Source organism: Microplitis mediator, chromosome 1, assembly GCF_029852145.1.
Source record: "Microplitis mediator isolate UGA2020A chromosome 1, iyMicMedi2.1, whole genome shotgun sequence".
NCBI classification, from domain to species: Eukaryota; Metazoa; Arthropoda; class Insecta; order Hymenoptera; family Braconidae; genus Microplitis; species Microplitis mediator.
The window spans coordinates 22,295,871-22,316,221 of record NC_079969.1 but is presented as its reverse complement, the minus strand read 5'-3'; the positions used below and the strand labels follow the sequence as shown (position 1 = coordinate 22,316,221).

Below are 20,351 nucleotides of genomic sequence, written 5' to 3'. Positions count from 1 at the left end.
ACGATAATAAAAGTTAAATTTATCAAACCGAGCGGTAAATTGCCGCTGCCTCTTGAATTAAATATTTATTTTATTTTTATCATCTGCATAAGATTTACTTAACGTGGCATATATATATATATATATTTATTTACACATGAATGCAAATATTATTCATCATTTGGCTTACGAAACAGAGCTCAGTCTCCAGCATCACATTTAGCTACTATATAACAGCACCCAGTAGCATCCATCCATGTACGACAGTGTAATGCAATGCCACGGGAATAATGTTGAGAGAGCAAAACGTTGGTCTGCTGACAGATGGCGCAACCCGATGAATCAATATTCCCTCGTCGGTGGTGTATATCCACGATCCTGGTTGGCTCTCGCGTAGTACGTGGGCGAAATGTCGAATAGAGCTCACCTGAAAATGGGATGAAATGAAAAGAGGATGGGTATGAAGGTGCTGTTCAATATTGACTATTGAACACATACATATATGCCCTCTCACTTGCACTTGGACTCTTTTCGCGAATGTAAATAGCAGTCTAGCAGTCAAGCAGACCACATCCACGCTGCGCAATGAGATTGTTGAATATCGATGTTTCAATATAACGTTTCAACTGTGAACAAAATGAGAGGAACAGAGACAGTTTGAGATGATGCTGAGAGAACACTGACATTGATGTCTCTTGTGGCCTCCAGGGAATTATTCTCTCTGGTTATGCATCACTTCTGCTCCCTAATCATTCATCTGTGTACATATATGTCTAATACATCCACATGTACATGACATATATGTTTCACTATTACATATATATGAATAACCGTATCGATAATATATACAAATGTATTCTCTTGACATTAAATGTTAACCCTACACTTGATTGAGCTAATTGTCATCGACATTTGCTCATCTTCATTATTACTTGAATAATTAATTTTTTTTTTATTTTTTTTTTCTTTATCATACCTTTTTTTTGTCCTCTTTATTTTTAACACACGATAATAATTCAAGTAGAGATAACAGTATCCAATATTCAATCAAGCTGTTTGGAAATTCATGAAAGTGGCACACGGTCGATGAATTTCCGATCAGATTTATTCGCTAGTTGTGTACCTGTGTCAATGTTTCCGATACATATATAAACCACCAGTCAATATATATATTTACTCTTGGAAATATACCAATTTAAAGTTAAAAAATAAAAAGCAGTTTAAATACTAAATCCGATATGATGAATTTAAATAAAATGAAGAGTAACAGTTGTTGATTAATCACCTTACGTGATCCAAGTGGTTATTAGTAAATTTCGAGTTAATGTTTTAACATAGTTACAATATTGTTTTAACCAACGGAATACTATTAACAAGCTATAAATAAGTTTAAGTTTATTCAACGAAATGTATGCTTGATTTATAGCGTCGAGGCATATATATAAATATATATATAGGTAATGTACATATGTATTTGTACATGTATATCATGTATGCCGTCACTCTATAATCCGTATGTATTTATGTAACCTGTCGCTCGGCGATCGAGTTATAAGCAACCATGGGAATACCCGAGTTATTTTATAAAATGTCGGAGATTCATTTAACATTTAAAACTCCACTAATTACTTTCAGCTTTTAGTTATTTTTAAATATGCAAACGCGGCAATACCACACACTAGTAGTTTTGAAACATAGAAAAAAATAATTTCTGGGCGCAAGAATTTTTTTTTATTATAAATTGAACACTAAAATTTTTTTCTTGCTCTGAAAAAATTCATTCTCGCTGTAAAAAAATTTCTGTTTTCAATTCATAATGTAAAAATTTCTTGGTGCGAGTAAAAATTTTTTGTCGAAAATCCTTTTTTCAGTGTATAAATATATATGTGTTCTAGTTATTTCCATTTTAATGCCAAGCTCTTAAAATCGATCAAAACACTATTTTTTTTGAGAGCTTGGCATTAAAATGGAAATAACTAGAAAACAATGCAGAATTCAAAAAAAATTTATCAATGATAATTTGTAGAAAATAAAATTGTCTACAAAAAAGATTCTATGATATTTTATGATAAGTCCGATAGTTTCGCCGAAAAAGTAAAAAGATCTCGAAATTTACTATAAATTTTAGTTCAAGCTCCAATAACTTTTGAACAGATGGATTTATCAAAAAATGATAAGAGACTTTTTTTGTAGAGCGTTAAATTCCTTACAAAAATGTATGCTGGGCTTATTCGTACAATGATCCGTTGCCGAGGTAAAAAATTCCAAACTAAAAAAATTTTTTTTTTCCATGATATTTAAATGGGAAATCAAAAATCACGAAGCGCCACCTCTTAATATTAATATTAAGAGCTCGAACTTTACCAGAATTTTTTTTTTCATCATCTTTAACGATATTTTCACGGTAACTGAAGAAAAAAAAATTAGTTTTTTTTTTGGCCCACCCTAATATACATATAAAGAGAGGATGGGGAGGGGGACAAACGGAGTAGCCCTAAAATTAAAAAAAAAACATTTTTTGAAACATTTCAAAATCACTTCTAAATATAACTGAGCAATTTTTGAATTTTCTTGTTAAACTTCTTCAAAAATCGAATTTATTAAATATCCAGAATTTTTTCTATTCATTTTGAATACAAAAAAAAAGATTTAGAGTCCTCGAAAACAGTACTTCCATTCTGCCCCTCCCGCACCTATATATGTATTTATATATACAGTGAATTGAATTAAATTAATCACACTAATAAATATTATTTATCGAGCACATCTATTTAATATGCATATTTATTTATAATTATGCAAATACTTATTTCGCTTATGATGAATTAGTGTTACTTCACTTCCGCTCTTAATTATCGAGTAATTGTAAATTGCTCCCAGCCTTATGCATTCATAAATATATGTTAAACGACGCGCTCTTGCGTAAACAATGTTTAAGATATTAAACTCGTTTTGAATTTCTATAGACCTCATATACATATTTTTAAAAGCCCCTTTACTTTTTTGTATTCATCATCATCATTATTTATTTATTTTTTTTTTCTCTTTACTCTAGAGAGAATTCTACCTCTCAAGTTTAAAATATCTTTTTATTCAAACCTAAATTAAGAGAAACTAATTACAAATTCGTTGGGTAATTAATTAAAAAATAATTAAAAAACCAAGTGTTTAATTACTATAGTTGATAACAACTCTTAAGATGGCATCGACCGCTCAGGGGCATACTCTTGTCGAGTTAATCGTCTCAAACCAGTAGTAACAGATACATATATATTATATACAAATGTATATATATATATATATATATATATATATATATATATATATATATATATATATATATATATATATATATATATATATATATATATATATATATATATATATATATATATATATATATATATATATATATATATATATGAGATAGATGGTTGGAGTTAAGTAAGGCAACGTTTTACACGTCACAGTTTCTTGTTGAGTGTCGCCCAAGGGCCTTTGATCGATTCGCGGTATAGCAACATGTCCGTCTTGTTTTTTTCCATCAAACTCGTACGTGGCATTCGTTAACGCTATTAAAACTTTTCTGTCTTTTTTCAATGCTGTATGTATAGATATGTACTTCTGTTTATCTTACTTCATTATACATTACACATTATTACTATTACTATTACTATTATTATTATTATTGCTGCTACAACATATATATTTGTTCTTGTATCCGTTGAAAAGAACTTTGATTGAATGATTCTTGACTTGCTGACTGCATTCCAGTCCCAGCACATATTTTCATTAGCTTGTCACATGTTATTAACAAATATTAATATCATAAACACGCTTTGTTACAAAGTATATCGACAAATTGTGGGTATTCACTTTTTGCAAATAATTATTATTATTATTCGATGTCTCCTGGGCAGAAACATGTTGCTTTTAGAATTATTATAATTTTTATCTTGGGCATTGGATTCATTTAAAGTGGATTTAATTGCACGGAAAAAAGAGCATACTAAAAAAATTAGCGGGAATGCGGAGCGGATTTGTTTATTTATTTGATCTCCTCGGAGTGAAATTCACTCCTAAAAGGAGTTTATTTTAATATTAAAACTCCGAATTGGAATGAAATAAAATTCAGATCACTCAGAAATCACTCAGCTGAAAAAACAAACTCTTCATTTACTCCGTATGCAGAATGATTTTTTTTAAACTCTGGAAATCCGAGTGACGGAGCGAATTCGGGTTTAAATAATGTCTGAATTCACTCCCAATTTTTTATCGTCTTCGTGAAATATTACAGTTTTCATAGTAAAAACAATTTTTTCAAACTCAAAAGTATAAATTGCAGCTTTCACTGTGAAAAAATAATAACTTGTGAAAACAATATTTTTTCGAGTAATAAGTCGATAGTTTCATATCCAGCGCGAAGGATCATTTTCTTGACAGAAGAAATCAAAATTTAACTATACTACACTAGAAATATTTTAGATTCAAAATTCCAATGGATAAAAATATACCATGATCCAAAAAGATGTTTTTTCTCTCAGTGTATAGTGAAATTCTGATTAGATATTGTGAAAACTACAGTATAAGCTACAATTTTTAGACTTTCGAGTTCAAAAAGATCATTTTTACTTTTAAAACACTAATTTTTTAAGTATTCTTTTTTCCGTGTGCACGCAAATAATTTTTGAGTAAAAATTACCCATAAAGTTTGGTACTGTAAGGAAATCTAGCCAGTCACTAAATTTTTACTGTTGTTGGTAGAAATTGTACTTCATTTACATGCTATCGAATGTACATGGAAAAAATTAAGATATGTACCACATGTCCTCACTCTCTTAAAATTAATCAGTGAAAAGTACTTCAATCAGTGAATGTTCACTGCACAAATACTCCCAAATATATCACTAATCGAATCAGTAATATATGGACTTAGGACTGATTTGCAGTGAATACTCACTGATTTGTAGGTTTTTTCACTGATTCATTTTAAGAGAGTACAGTATCAAATTCTTTAGGTAATTTTTACTAAAAATTTATCTGTGTGTATGAACAACCTAAGGTACCCGCGGGTAATGAGGCCTGTTGGGTAATAAGGCCTATGCGATAGAAATGATATTTAAAATAACCGCCTCCACTAAAGACTACTCTAGTAGAAGGGTCTTGCATAGAGATGTTACGACAAATTTATAGAGTCCCGATACCACGTTCCCTATCTTCTATATTTCATTATCCGTCATATGATGTCGTAGCGCAGAAGAAATTATAAAAAACAATCTAGTCTTCTGTCTTTAAAAAAGTATTGTTGCTAAATTTAAGTGATGATTCATCTCTAATACCAATTTTATTAAGTATAATTAAACTATTCCAGTTTGTTTAACCCGTAGGCCTTATTATCCTACCGTAGTAAAATAAGGCCTATTCGTATGGTTTTTGTAAAAGTTTAATTTTTTGTTTGTTTATGGTATAAGTTACCATTACTTTATTACATTTTATGGCTAATGTATTGAAATAAAGATAAATGATACATTTCGATAATTAAATGCAATATTTTCGATTCTATTTAAAATCTCTCTAAGCTAGGCCTTATTACCCGCCGGTAACTTTTTTCTTTTTTTGTAAAAATAATTTCTCACGTATTGAGCATTACAATTTCCAATTTAAAGTTACTTTATCTTCCCTGTTTATAATAAAAATATTTATAAAACAGTAGTTAATAAATAATAAATAAAAATTCTTATCGTAGAATTAATTGCGAGGGCAAATAATAATTGGCAATCGATCAGTGTCTATAGTTTATGAAATCACTGTTAAGTCATTGAAATATCGCTTTGCGTTAGTGTAATAATAATAAAATAGTTGAGGGGTTAAAATCGATAGACTTGAACGAGCGTTCTATATCTAGAGCTATAGATATATAGATAATAAGTGACTACATAGTTACAAACGAGCGATGATGTAGGTTTTATAGCCCGATGAAATAAAAAAATAAAATCTATATTTACTTTGACAAGTTAAAATCAAATGACATTTAAATTGCTCCCATAAAATCATCAATAAAGCAAATTTATTTTTTACACAATAAAGCTAATGGATTTTAAAAATATATAATATATGAATAGAGTTGTAATAGTAGTAGTAAAAATAATAATAATGATATTAATGAGCCAATAAAAATTACGCGGTGTGAAAGCTTCAGATGTAATAAAGCAAAAAATGTAAACGAGCTTTTCAGTTTACCCGCAAACGAGCCAGAGGAGTTTTTTGTTGGCACGGTTACAAAATGGATTTAGATATGCCAAAACCCGATTACATTTATGCTTTCTCGAGAATAAAGATAATAATATTTAAGGTGGGGCAACTTGACAAGCTTTTTCTCGCGGTTTTTAAAAATAACCTAGTAAAAAAAAAACCATAATAATAACAATAATATAAAAACTAAGAAGAATAATACGTAGTACTGCCACCTGCATTTTATTGCTTCCATTAAAGTTGATTGCTGTAATGCTCTCTCTTCGGAGTAACAACAAAAGACGAGTTTGTTATTTTTTATTATTATTATTATTATTATATATTTTGTCTTTTTACTTCTGTATGTAATTATATAGCGCTAACAATTTTAACTTGAGCTCTTTCATCATATTTTTTTTGTCATTAATAAATTAAGTTAATCCCGTAATTTTTATTTTAATGGAAAAAAAATAAAGAAAACAAGTATAGAATAAATTTTTTACCTTAAAATAATTTAATTGTACGAAACAACTTGACAATACTAGAGACGGGCATTTAAATATACTTTTGGTCTGTAATTTAAAAGATAAAAAATATATTTAATGTTGGATGTCACGAAATAATTATCTTAGACAGCGTCTTCCCATTTTCCACCGAAGAAAAAGCGCATCAGGATTATGCGGCTTAGTATTTTATTTTGCCCTTGGGTCTTTTTATCTGTAGTTGTATATATATATATAAATATATATCTACAACGATAGTTTGCAAGTGTGCCGGTGCAGCAACACTGTCGAGGTTTTATCGCCGCCTTGCATCGTGATTGCGAGTAACGCAGCAACCTGCCCGGTAATTGGCCCGCAATTAGCCAGCAGGGCTACCGTTTCTATTTCCGATGTTGTTCCCAGATGCACCGCAGATATATTCTACAATATTCATAACAACTATTTTATATCCAGTCACGTATGCGCATAACAACTCGGTAATCAACCCGCCAATAAATCTCGAATTAGTTCTGCAGCAAAAATAAAAAAATTTGAATTTTTAAATCCAAAAACCTCTGAATCTATTAAACGTTAGACGTCTTAACAGTAAAGTCATCAAGATTAGATTGAGATATTTGAGTTGCAGAAAATTTTCGAATTAACCGGCTAATAATTGCAGAGTTTAAAGCTCCTAGACTATGCAGAGTTACTTGCTAACTATCTTGCCGCACACTATTCCCTTTTAAACCACATACATTTATATATCTACACATACATTTACGTACTAGTGCACGTACTCTGTACCAGTGTGTCTGCTAGAAATTCATGAATATATTCATGAGAGAGTGAACATGGCTGCCGAGTGTTGAAGAAGAAAAAGAAGCAAAAGCAGAAGAAGCAAAAAGAAAAAAGGCATGAAGGAGGAGGACTCTCAATCCTCGGGTTTCCTCGAGACTCGTCTTTCAACTCTGCTTTCTTCTTTGTGCCAGCGAAACACCTCTCTCATTTTTACCATATAAAAGTAAAACTTATAGGAATAAATTTTTAAAAAATAGTTTGTCGACTTGTTTTTATTCGAGCAAATATTTATCCAATAAATCGAAATAATATATACTGCAGGTGGATTTGAATTTTTCTGCTTCATCAACCGTACAATGTGATACAGGAATGCAGTGCATGGATGTGAATGTAGATATATATGTCTCAACTACCAAACACACACACACACATATATCTATACATCTTATACCTTTAGTCTCGGCTCATTTTTTTTGTTTCACAACTCGAGTTAAGACTCAAGTTGTTCGTAAGTACCGCAACATTTTTCCTCTTCCCATCCACGTCTGGTTCTTTTCTCCGGCTCTCCCGTTCCTCCCATAAAATTGTTTTCCAGGCTCTTAAGGACAAGACATCTCACAGGAATACTTTGTTCTTATTCCTCACTGTTATCTCTTTTTTCTTTCTCATCACATAAACTGTACATACAAGTCTATAAACCCAAGTCTGCAGACGTACTTTTCATAGCTAAATATATAATCCTCAAAAAATTACCCCATCAAATGACATTTCATTTACTTTTTAATGCTGCTCGTTAATTGTTTTTATTCCCTCACATTTCCCGCATTATCTGTTGAAAGGTTTCATTCCTTTTTTTACTGCTTCTGTATTTTCACTCACAATACGGATTTACTTTTTATACAATTAAATTTTAACTTTACCGCTTAGCAGTTTTTGTATTGTTAGAGTCTAGTGCCTCGAAAACTTGTAACATAAACCTTTTTCGACAAGAACCGATCGTAAAGTCCTCATGTGCGCCTCGACAGCACATACACACTTTCAATACTTACAAAGCATATACCACATACGGGCATAAAACACCCGTCTATAAATATATATAAATATATGAGGGTGTACATTAATCTTGTTTTACTACAAAATAAAATTTTCCACCGGTCGATTAAAAAATAAAACAAAAGTTTAAGAAATTTTTATTAAACGCCGTGACATTATAAAAAAAGTGTAACCCATAACTCATAGTACTTGGATAGTGAGCGTTTTCACGGTGGAAAATAAACTCTGAGGAGGCGTGACCTCAGTAGTTTGCATTATGGAAGTAAAGGCAGCGACCGCTTCTGTAATTATGGAAGCCTCAGCATAAACTCAACGATTTGCATTTAAAACTCCCATTGTAATCCCCACGGGGTTTAAGAGAGAACAAACCCAACAGAAGTATGTACATATGAATAAAGAGTGTAAGAGTAGCAAAGGATTTCTCTATTAACTCAATTTCTTTGCCCATTACCCAGGCGCATACGTTTTACGGAATTTACTACCCTCGTACACATTTATGGACTACTAATTCACCTCCACTTACCATAATCATAATCATCGGATTATTAATAATCCAATCGCCCGGTTGTTTGCGTAATTCAAATTCTGCACCCCTACACACAAAAAAAAAATTCTCGACTGAAGGTAAATATTCTTGATTTAAGAAAATTTTTTTGGAGACCTAAATTTTCTCAGATAAAGTAATCTTCTCCAACCAAGACGAATTCTCTTGGCTCAAGAAAATCTTGACTTGGTTCCCGAAAACGTTTGTCTTCGAAAATATTTTCTTGACTCAAGATATCTGTTTTTTCTGTGTAGTTAAAATGAAAACGAGGCGCTGGCTACTCTCTAAACACGAATTAGTGAAAATAAGTGAATATTCACTAATTTCAAGTGCAAGCCGAACCACTCAGTCCAAAAAGTGGTTCGAAAAAATATATCACTTTATTAAGCTTAATTAATCGGAAACGGCTTGTCTGACGAAAATTTTCAATCAGACCTTTTTTGTAGGGAATTCAATTTTACATAAGAATAAGTAAAAATGATTTTTTTTTACTCCAATGTTTTAGCAGTTCTGACGTAAAACATCAAATTATCAATTAAAATTAAAAATACCGATGATAGACCTCTTAAAATTAATATGAAGGGCTCAAACTTTCATGAAATTTTTTTTTTTGTCATTCTGAATAATATTTTCGATATAGCTATGAAAAAAAAATTAGTCAATTTTTTTGGCCCAGTCTAAGGGGTATGCTATGCCAATTTCTTAATTATAGGTGGCGCACGATCTCTCGAACTGCCTCGATTTCGCTAGCTAGCGCCTAGTTTAAAACAAGGCAGCCTTCGTTTATTTTAACTAGGGGTGGCTGATTATTAACCGCACACTTGTTTTAAATTTTTTTTAATTTTTCTGGTTTTATTGCAGGACATGTCTGACGTTTGTGTCGGAACGAGTGTCGGAACAATCACGGAACCCGAATGTCTGGGCCCCTGTGAACCTGGAACCTCTGTGACACTTGAAGGCATCGTTTGGCACGAGACTGAAGGAGGTGAGGATCTAAGACAATTTATTAATAATAATGATAATAGAGTAGAACAGAATTGAAAAGATCCAACAAAACAAAACATCAAAGTAATTTTAATGAATTTCCTGATCTTTTGTCTGATGCGCAGTAATGCCAAGAAAAGCTCTGTAATGTAGATTTTCTTTAGTATTGAGCGACATCTTCATTGAAATTTAATGGAACAATAGAAAGTCGAGTGCATTATTTTTATACAGCCCTTGAAAATCTCTAAAGAAAACGCGAATGAATGCTACAGGGCAAATCAGATAAAATCCAGCTGTGTATAGATAAAAGAGTATTCTCACCCTTTTCAAGTTTTCACATGCATTTCAACGTGAAATTCATTTTCTCTCGACTTTAAACTCTCAACTCAACCTGATGTATACTTTCTGAAAGCTGAATCACTGGGTTTAATATTTTATTTATTTATTTTTTAACTTTCTTATTTTTATGCTTGATAAACTCCACTGCCATTTTCCACTAGACGTATTTCAGTATTAATATTTAAGAGCTTATTCTATAGATTTCTATGCGTACACGGAAAAAAGAGTAATTGGAAAATGGAACTCATATCTGTATTTGTTACAGTTTCGTATAGTAGTAAAACGGTGCGACTCTGAAACTGTAAAAATTACATTTTTATCCCAGGCATAATAAATATTACAGCTTCAAACTCGATATTGTCCAGCTCTCTACAGTAAACAGATTTTATAATTTTAAATTTTATTATAAAATTAGTTAAAATTACATTTTTTATCGTTAATATTACTATTCTGTATAGTAGTGTTCTTCTTAAGATATAGAATTTAAAAATTACAGTGTGAGCTGTGATTTTTCTCCGATCATTCATCATTCTCGACAATTGATAACTCACAGTGTAATTTTTATGTTATCAATACATAAGAGGTATTATTTCAGAAAGCAAAAAATACATAACCAATAAATCTTAATTTTTACAGTTTCACCTATTGACTATTAATTTTTAAATAAAGCAAGAATTCAAAATAAAAAGTAAATAATGCTTTAAAGATTTATTTAACTAAAATTACATTTTAAACTGTAAAATTTGCTGCTTAAAATTGTATTAATTTTATTACTATAACAATTTTCTAAAATTACAGTTTAAGCTTTAACGTTTTTAGATTTTTACCCCGAGGTCTGTTTTCACTGTAGAAACTGTAATTTTTCATCTGGACTTTTCTCAAAAATGGACTTCTTGGCGCAAAAAATTTTTACGCGCTCTAAGAAATTTTTTGCACTACGAATTGAAAATGAAAATTTTCTTGAGACAAAAATACGCTCATAATCTGTTTTTCTCGATCATTTATTCATTGCCAGTAGAAATCAGCATTTAATTTGAATACATAAATATGAAAAAAATGATTTCAAACATAAATTAGCAGTCATAAAATACTCATGAAAGATTATAGATCAATACTAGTAAATGCGCTTACATGTCGTAATTAACTCTGTTTAAATTTAGTTTCCTCATTTTCTTAAAACCTTCTGACACTTTAATTACTTAAAAATTATCTTTTGGGATTCAATTGTCCCTTGTAATCCTCACTGTTAACTTAATTCCATTCTATTCAGACGTAATTACTTTAACTAAAGCCATTTGAAAACAACTGACCTATTCTTGAGTTTAAATCTAAAGATATAAATCTTTATTCAAAAAGCTTATGATCTATTTCGGAGTAGACATTATTTTTTAAAAAAATTATAGTTATCAGAACTTAGCAAAAAGAAAATGCTTTAGAAAATTTACTTTTTGATCCTGATTACGATAAAAATTTTTGTTTATTTTTAAAGTAATGGAAAATTTTAAATGATTTTTTTCTTCTTCGTTTTCGGACGACATGACGTCGTTTCAAAATTGAGTAATTATCGTAATTTACATGTAAATTTCCAAATTATCAATTCAATATAGCTTAAGAATAGAAAATTTTCTAATGAAATTTTCAAACTTACAAAAAAAACAGTGAAAATAATAAATTTCCATGGCGATTTTCAGATCCCCTATTTTGCCAGCCCTCCCCTACATCCGTATACTAGAATTATAAATTACAAAATAATTTTAATTCAAACTATCATCAAATAACGTTTGATATATTAAAGCTCTTTATCTCTGCTTATTGCTACAACTTGATTTAATTTTAGATAAAATAATTTCGTCGATAAATTAATTATCTGAAAAGACGGTACTGTATCTATATCTATATATTTATAATAAACCACGACTAATAATTTACGGTACACGTTATTAAAGTTATAATAGTTAAAAAGACCGATTTATCAGTAGGAGACAATAGATGAAGTTTGTAAGAGGATGAGGAAAGTACGTCTTACTCGAGCGTAGTTTCCATCTTTCATATTTCATATAATAATTTAACTCATGTAATTTGTAGTCCTGGAGCTCGCGTAGCATCTCTCGGGATTGGTTTTAGACGTTCCATTTACTTCTATATGTATATTCTTCATTATTATTCCACTTGCATACTCTCTTTGGGCTTAACAGAAACCGATTATATATTCAACTATGAAATGCCTTTGATAATTAATCAAACGACTTACATTACAATAACGTTACTGTACGACTTAAAACTTCTTTATCAACAAAAACAAAAACAAAAAAGACCATTCGGTATCTGAAATTAAAGTAGATTTCTCATTATTTATTTATGTTGAAGTTTTAAGATGAAATTCAACTGAAAATTTAGTTTTTTTGACATTTTCAATGAACTTCGAGGTCAAAAACTGCCAAAGTTAGAAAAATGGAATTTTTGTAGCGTAAAAAATTTTCAGTCGCTCTAAGAAATTCTTTGCATTATAAATTGAAAACGAAAATTTTCTAGAGGCAGGAAATCATTTTTTTTTCTGTATAACACGGAAATTAATAATGTAACTTTACGGTATCATGAATGTTTGCCCGCGGACATTAAATCCACGACTTTATAATAATTTATTTACTCATTTAATTTTTACAGTACCATTGCAAGCGTGAGTGTGTTCACATACCATTGTAACTACACACACACAAAACTTGTGAAAAACGGGCACATTACCGATTTACAACGTCGCGGATTTAACGTCTGCAGATGAAACGTTAAGGAACCAAAAAATCTTATTATTTCAGTTTTGATATTTTTTTTACATACTAAAGGTAGAAATTTTCCCAAAAAAGTTGTAACAAACACACGGAAGCAAAATTTTCCACTAATTTGAATATTTAAAATTGCCACCATTTCCCAAATACTCAATCGATTTTTAAAATTTTTTATCATAATTCAGATTATGGCCTAAAGAAAAAGTAGATAAAATTTCATGACCATCCGTCAAAACTTCCAAAGATGTGATAACTTTTGAACCAATGGTATTTTTGAAACTTGACAAATGATAGACTATGGGAAATCCTTTGAAAATTCCACCATGAGGACAAATGCAATATAAATTTCTATGAAATCTAAAAACAAACCGAAGTGATATATCAGAACAACTATTTCTCAAGATTGAACACTTCGGGTCAAGGATTTCCGAAGTTATAAGAATTAGGAAATCCATATATTCATCGAATCTCAATTGAATAGCTCGCAATCTGTTGATGCCCATCATTCATTTTGATTTCACTACTCCTGCCGAGGACCCACGTCCCTTCCAACACGATCTGCTTCTATTCCGATCCCTCCCTTCATCTCTACGTTTTTTACCCCCTATTTCAATCCACCTATAATTTTCCCTATCTCTTATACTCTCATTTCATTTTATTTTTTTTTCTCCGAACTGAGAAGTAAAAGCGACTTATTCCCCAGTTCTCGTTCCTCCAGAATGTTAAATATTCTTGTGAAATAATATACATATAATAAGAAAACGTACAAGTTTAAAATTCCCTCCGTCTTCTCTAAAAAAAAAAATAAATTTATTCTTTTCTTTTCCTCTTCTATTCTCACTTTATTTAAAAACTTCCAATAGTATCAGTAGTAGTGTGAAATGATAAGAATTCGCTCTTCATGTTCATCAGTTTTCGCGGATTTAAGTTCGTGCCAACTTTCAATTAGGATTTAATCGCCGGCAAATTCATGAGATTCTTTATGACTCGAGATTACATTTTATTACGGCTATTCAACTAAATAAACTTTACTTTTTTTATTATTATAGTCTCGAAAAAATTTTTATTTCAATGAATAGATGTCGGCATTAGCGGAATAAAAATAAAAAAGGTGAAAAAAATAAAAAAAATGTTGTTTGATGTTTGTGAGAGGTAAATATTTGTATAATATACATAAGAATGTGGCATGTTCCATGAAGTTGTCCTGCAAACAGGATGTCTGATAAAAGACGTCTCTCATAATAGTACTCGTACTAGTATTATATATAGGAGCAGTAGTTTGAAAGACGTTGTCGATATCACAGACGTTGATGAAGATGATAGAAGTGGTGATCTGCACGGAATAGCTAAGGGTATCAGGGTTTTGCAAGCAAGCGCAGCTCGTTATCGATCCTTTTGGGGTTCTCGTACTCGGTCTCCCTTGTGCCAGCTCGTCGTCGAGTCAAGATATAGTGTACACACAGAGACCAGCATAGCAGATAGAGGAGGTAGAAGCCTTCTTGACTCACTTGCTTCCCTGTGAATGTTGACGAGGATGAAAGGGACCTCTGATGCTTCTTTCAAGTATACTCGTCATCGAATTTACAGCTGCCGATGAAACCTCCTTCTTTTATTTTTCATCTCGTTCTTCATCAACCGACTCTCAGCAAACTTTCTTTTATCTCATTCAGCTTCGCAAATAAAGTAAATTCAATAAAAATAATAACTCCATTTTATTTTATTTAAATTAAAACGATATAAATTAAAATATCTGTCTTTCAAATACTCGATTTCGAGTGTGTGTATGTGTGCGTGTGCAGATGGTAAAATTTAGCTTGGGATTGTACCAGAAGGTGAGGTCTATATAGCGGCTGGGTCTTTATTGGAAGCGAGCCCCTCAGCACTCAAGCAGCGACCACCCTCTGGCCCCTTTGCCACCAAGCTCCGGGTTCCTCTTTTCTTCTCCGATCCCAGGTCTCTTTTCCTTATTCATCTCACACACTTCCAGCATCAGCATCATCATCATTTCGTTCATTTTTCTCTCTTCTCCACCGTTCTTATTCTTATTCTTATTTTTGTTTCTTTTTCTTGTTCTCAGTCTCATTCCTTTTCCTTCTTCTCTTCTTCTACGGACCACCTTCACTTTGCTCGATACTTTGCCGTAGTCCACACCAGCACAGACTTCACCACCACAAACATAAATCCCAGCCTGAGATTTGTTTCCCATCCCGTCGAGCCGTACCGTCGTCGCGGTTCACCGGCTAACACGACGTACAATCGGACTCATGCTATTCAAAGACGCATACAAGTTTCATCGAATCGTATTTTTCAACTGAAAATATTCTCACTGTCTAACCAATTTCGTCTGTAAAAAATCGGGAGTGATCTGGATTTTTTTTTAATCACTCAAAATCTACTCCGGACTAAATCCGCGTTATTATACTACACCTAATTCCCACACAAACAATTTATCTCTCTTGCACCAAATTCGGCGTCAAAGAGATATAATATATATGTTTAATCTCTGCATCATCAATTTATATTTCGTTCATTAGTCATTGTAGAGGCCAGGAGAAGCCATCGTGACTATAATACGTACTCATGTGTCTTATTCGACCTCTGTAAATGGACACTCGTGAACCATTAACGGCTATTTATCCGCCTCGTTGATCACACGTTGAGTGAAGATTATGAGAGAGTTATAAAGAGAAGTAGATAACAGATGCTCGATAATAACAAGTCAGAAGAGGACAAATGATCATATCCTATCCTATCCTATCAACTTTATTATTTTTTTATTTTTATTCTACGGGTAAATGCAAGTGACGTCATTCGCCAACCGATGACGAGACCTAGCAGAAATATATTTTTCTCACGATCTCAAGTATAAATAATAAGAATTAATGTATAAAGAAGTTTTGTTTTTTGAATCTCGGTTACCTTGAATTCTTATTATTAACATTAACATTAGCATTTTTTTTTTTTCTTCTTTCTTTCTTATAAATAATAAAACAGTTATTTTATTTCTTCTGTCAACAATAACCGCAGTTAAATATTCAAACAATAATTTAACATAACTGATAGTAATAGTAATAGCATTTATAAATATACATAATTTATATTAACTGACAATTACTATTTAAGATATACTATTTTTCTGCTGCAGGTGTATTAGTTGTGAATGTTACGTGGCGAGGAAAAACGTACGTCGGTACGTTGCTGGATTGTACGAGACACGACTGGGCACCGCCACGATTCTGCGATTCACCGACGAGTGACCTGGACGCGAGGACACCCAAGGGACGAGGGAAACGTGGCCGGGCGGCCGCTAACGCGACACCTGGAAATGACCTCAGCAATTTTACCGAAACGAGGAGTTCGGTGCACAGTAAACTGAGAAATGGCGGAAAAGGACGCAGAGGTGCTCAGGGATCGCCGGCAGCGAGTCCGAGTCCTGCGGCATTTGTTCCCCCACGACCAGATCCGGCTGCCAAGCGGAAATCACGAGGTCCTGAAGAGGAAGAAAAGAGTAAAAGAAGAGCGCCTCCACCTACGCCGCCCAGCGGTTCGCCGCCAGCAAGTCCTGTATTATACGAGTGTCCAGAACCAAATTGTAGTAAAAAGTACAAAAATCAAAATGGACTAAAGTATCATCAGAACCATGCCCATGGTTCTGCCGACGACGAAGACACCAAAGAGGGCGTCACGAGTATGTCGGAGAACGATGAGAGCAATATTGAGGCACCGAGTCCGGCAACGCCTGTTAAGTCCCCGGTTGATAAACCGGAAGGTACACCAGTAAGAGCTACAAGTCCTCCAGCGGCGACGTTACCCCCAGCGACACCTACCCCACCACCGAGAGTCCCATCGCCTACGGCAGATCAGCCGACGCCGATTCTCGCGGACAAAACTAGTATAGTAAAGCCAGGAGTGTTGAGGTTCGGGCAAGACGATTTGCCAGCACCTGCAGTTGCTGCGACGACGGTGCCACCGGTGACGGCCGTGGTACAGCCAAGTCCGAGGCCTCAGGTCCAACAGGTTTCTCCTGCGAATCCGCCTCCGCAGAGTCCGAGTCCTCATCCAAGTCCACACCCAAGTCCGCACCCAAGTCAGTCCCCCAGGCCTGTGCCATCACCTCATCTCACTACAAACATTCCTCAACCAATAAATATACCTCAGCCTCCTCAACCGAGCCAAGCGGTTCAGCACCAAGCGCAGAATCAAATGCTACAAGCGCCTCAGAACTTAACGGGTCAGCCGATGCAACCTGGACAGTTGATGAGTCCGCAACCGCAGCTACAACCGCAGCTCCAACCCGCGCATCAGCTACAGCCGGTTCAACACCCTGTACAAACGCAACTTGGCCAACCAGCTCCTGCGCACATGGTTCATCAACCAGGTCTTCCACCACAGCAGCAGCAGCAACAGCAGCAGCAGCAACAACAACAGCAACAGCAGCAGCAACAACAACAGCAGCAGCAACAGCAGCAACCACCACCCCAGCAACCAAGTCTTCAAGCTTTAAACCAACATCCAGGTCTTCAAGGTCTCACCACGCAGATTCCCCAGCAACCTGGCTTACAAAACACCGCACCGTCGGGTCATCCTGTCCAGTCGCACATGCAGTATCCTAGTGTCGGTATCCATGCCAAGATGCCGCAATTCAAAGTTAAACCAACCGCTGCGTTGATGCCCGAGCAAGACAAAAGCAAAGACCCACGTTCGTCTAAACCACAAGGCTACAAAAAGAAATCACGTAAATCACCGGGTGGTAGTCCGCATCCTTCGCCACTAGAGGCTCCAATAATAGACTCTGCGAGGGACGACGTACAGAGTCCAGCTTACTCTGACATATCGGATGACGGTGCGCCAGTATTAGAGGCTGAATCTGCTGACAAATTGAAACAGGGTCAAGAGAAAGATGTGAAGGCAGGAATGCAAACGCATGTACCTCCACACTATGGAATGTTTCCTTATTACGGACAGCCACCTTACCTGGTACCCAGTGTACAGGACAAGCCTAATGAACAAAAACCGAGTGACTTGACACCTAAGCAAGACATAAAACCTCTCAATATACCGCAAATGCCTTTGATGGCGAGTTTACAAAACTCTGAAAAGGACAAGAAAGAATTGAGTCAACCGCCGCCTCAGCAGCAGCCACATTATTACAGTAATTACGGTGGATATATTCCGCCTGGTTACTCGTATCAGCCTCAGCCGGTCTCGCAACCGCCTCAGCCGCAGCAGCAGACCCAGCAAGAGATGATTGATCACGAGCAAAAAAATAAAATAAAACAAGAATCTCAGCAGCAGCAACAGCAGCAGCAGCAACAGCAACAGCAGCAGTCGAGTATAAAAGACAAGCAGCACGAGAACCACCAAATACTTAAAGAGAGTATAGAAATGAAGAGCCAGATGAGTCCCTATCATGTCTATCACAACTCGCAAAACCAGAGAGGTCCTCCAGTTCCTGGACCAGTTCAAGATGACAGAAGGTATTATCTGTACCCGGGTGAACAGAGGCGGAAAGAAGACTCGGTGAAGCAACCGCAGCAGTCTAAACCTCCACCCCCAAGTCCAAAGCACCAGCCGAAGCAGGAGAAACCCCAGGACCTCGGTAAAAATGACGACTCCAAGAACAAACAGGAAGGAGTAAAGCCGACGATGGAGACACAGGGACCACCACCACCACCAACCTCGCAGTACGCGTATATCCATCCAGGCTACATGCCACCGCAGCATTACGGTGGAATACCATTTGACCCAGGTCATGTCTACCGCGGCGGAATCAGTCCAATGTTGGTACCAGGCCCTTTCTCGGGCAACCCCTACCTCCAGTTGCCGAGGTATCACGCCCCAGAAGACTTGAGTAGACCTCCTGGTGGGAAAGCTCTCGACTTGCTGCAACACCACGCGAGCCAATACTATTCCACGCACAAAATCCACGAGCTCCAAGAGCGCGCACTGAAATCACCGACCCCCAAGACTTCTGCCGCCTCAGCGAGTCCATCCTCGGCGGGTCCCACGCCCTCGAGGCCTCCAAGTGGCCCTCCGACGTCAGCTGCCGGGGGACCCGGGCCACCTCCTAGTCAGGGAGGGCCCCAGCAAGGAGGGAAGCAGCAGCCAGGCAATAACCCCCAACAACAAGGACCCGGTGACAACAGCAGTGGAAATCTCGGCAAAGACAGCAGATCTCCACCTCCTCAGAGGCACGTCCACACTCATCACCACACACACGTCGGACTGGGCTACCCCATCCTTGGGGGACAGTATCCCGCGCCCTACGGAGGTAAGCCACTCGTCAGACCCTGACAGTAAGGCTTCAGGCGATCCGCGGCCGCGGCTCCAACTCAATTAATTTATAATTAATATTGTCAATAAATCCAGGTGGCCAAACTATCCCCGATGCGCCTGCTAAGTACACCACTTGAGACACTCCTTGACGATACCAGATACAGAGGAGATTAATGGTTACTTGCTGGCACGCGATAGGTACAATGCCCCCATTTTTATTAACAAAATTAACACGCGATTTTCTTGAGGCTTGTAGTAATAAATGTTCTTTCTTTTCATCATTATTATTATTAATCCAACTATTATTGTTATTAAATGCGTTGCCAAGTGTTGCTAAATCTCAATAAGAATCATTTTTTATTAAGAAAGATCTTATCTTGGAACTTGGGCCTCTCTAAAAGTCTAGTCAATTGCAATGCCTATTAATTTTTTATTTTTTTTTACCAGCTGGCATGATTGATAATTTATCTCCAATTGCAATTGAGTAATTTTGTTAAATTTTTACTTTTCAAAATTTTTTTACCGAGATCTGTGAGAAATAAAAATGGATGAACCATCACAGAAAAAAACCAATTTATCATCGAGGCTAAAATCGCGTAAAAAATATAATAAATTGACCTTTCATTTAAAAAGGCATCAGATACTTGAGTACTTAGTAAGAAAATTTAAATAAAAATTATTTAATTTTAAAATTTAAAAAATGATCGAAGGTTCGAAACTTAGACTAGTTGAGACTGTGATAACTTGTCGTGTTTTTGTCTGATACTCGAGTATGAATAAACCTCTCGGGCACGAGCTAACGTATATTTTTAAATATATATATATATAAATACACGTAATAAATTCGTATTGCAAAACATGAACGTGACAGATAATCGATAC

General features: G+C 34.8%; 1 protein-coding gene across 4 annotated transcripts in view; it reads left to right on the top strand.

Moving 5' to 3' along the window:
- LOC130664252 (zinc finger protein 608-like) overlaps positions 1-20,351 on the top strand; it is an 80,766-nt gene that overhangs the window by 55,007 nt on the left and 5,408 nt on the right. For all 4 annotated transcript variants that reach the window (XM_057464132.1, XM_057464139.1, XM_057464126.1 and 1 more), the window contains 2 exons: positions 9,949-10,072; positions 16,339-19,464. In XM_057464132.1, coding sequence (XP_057320115.1) covers positions 9,949-10,072; positions 16,339-19,464 — 3,250 coding nt within the window. The remainder of the gene's footprint in view (positions 1-9,948; positions 10,073-16,338; positions 19,465-20,351) is intronic.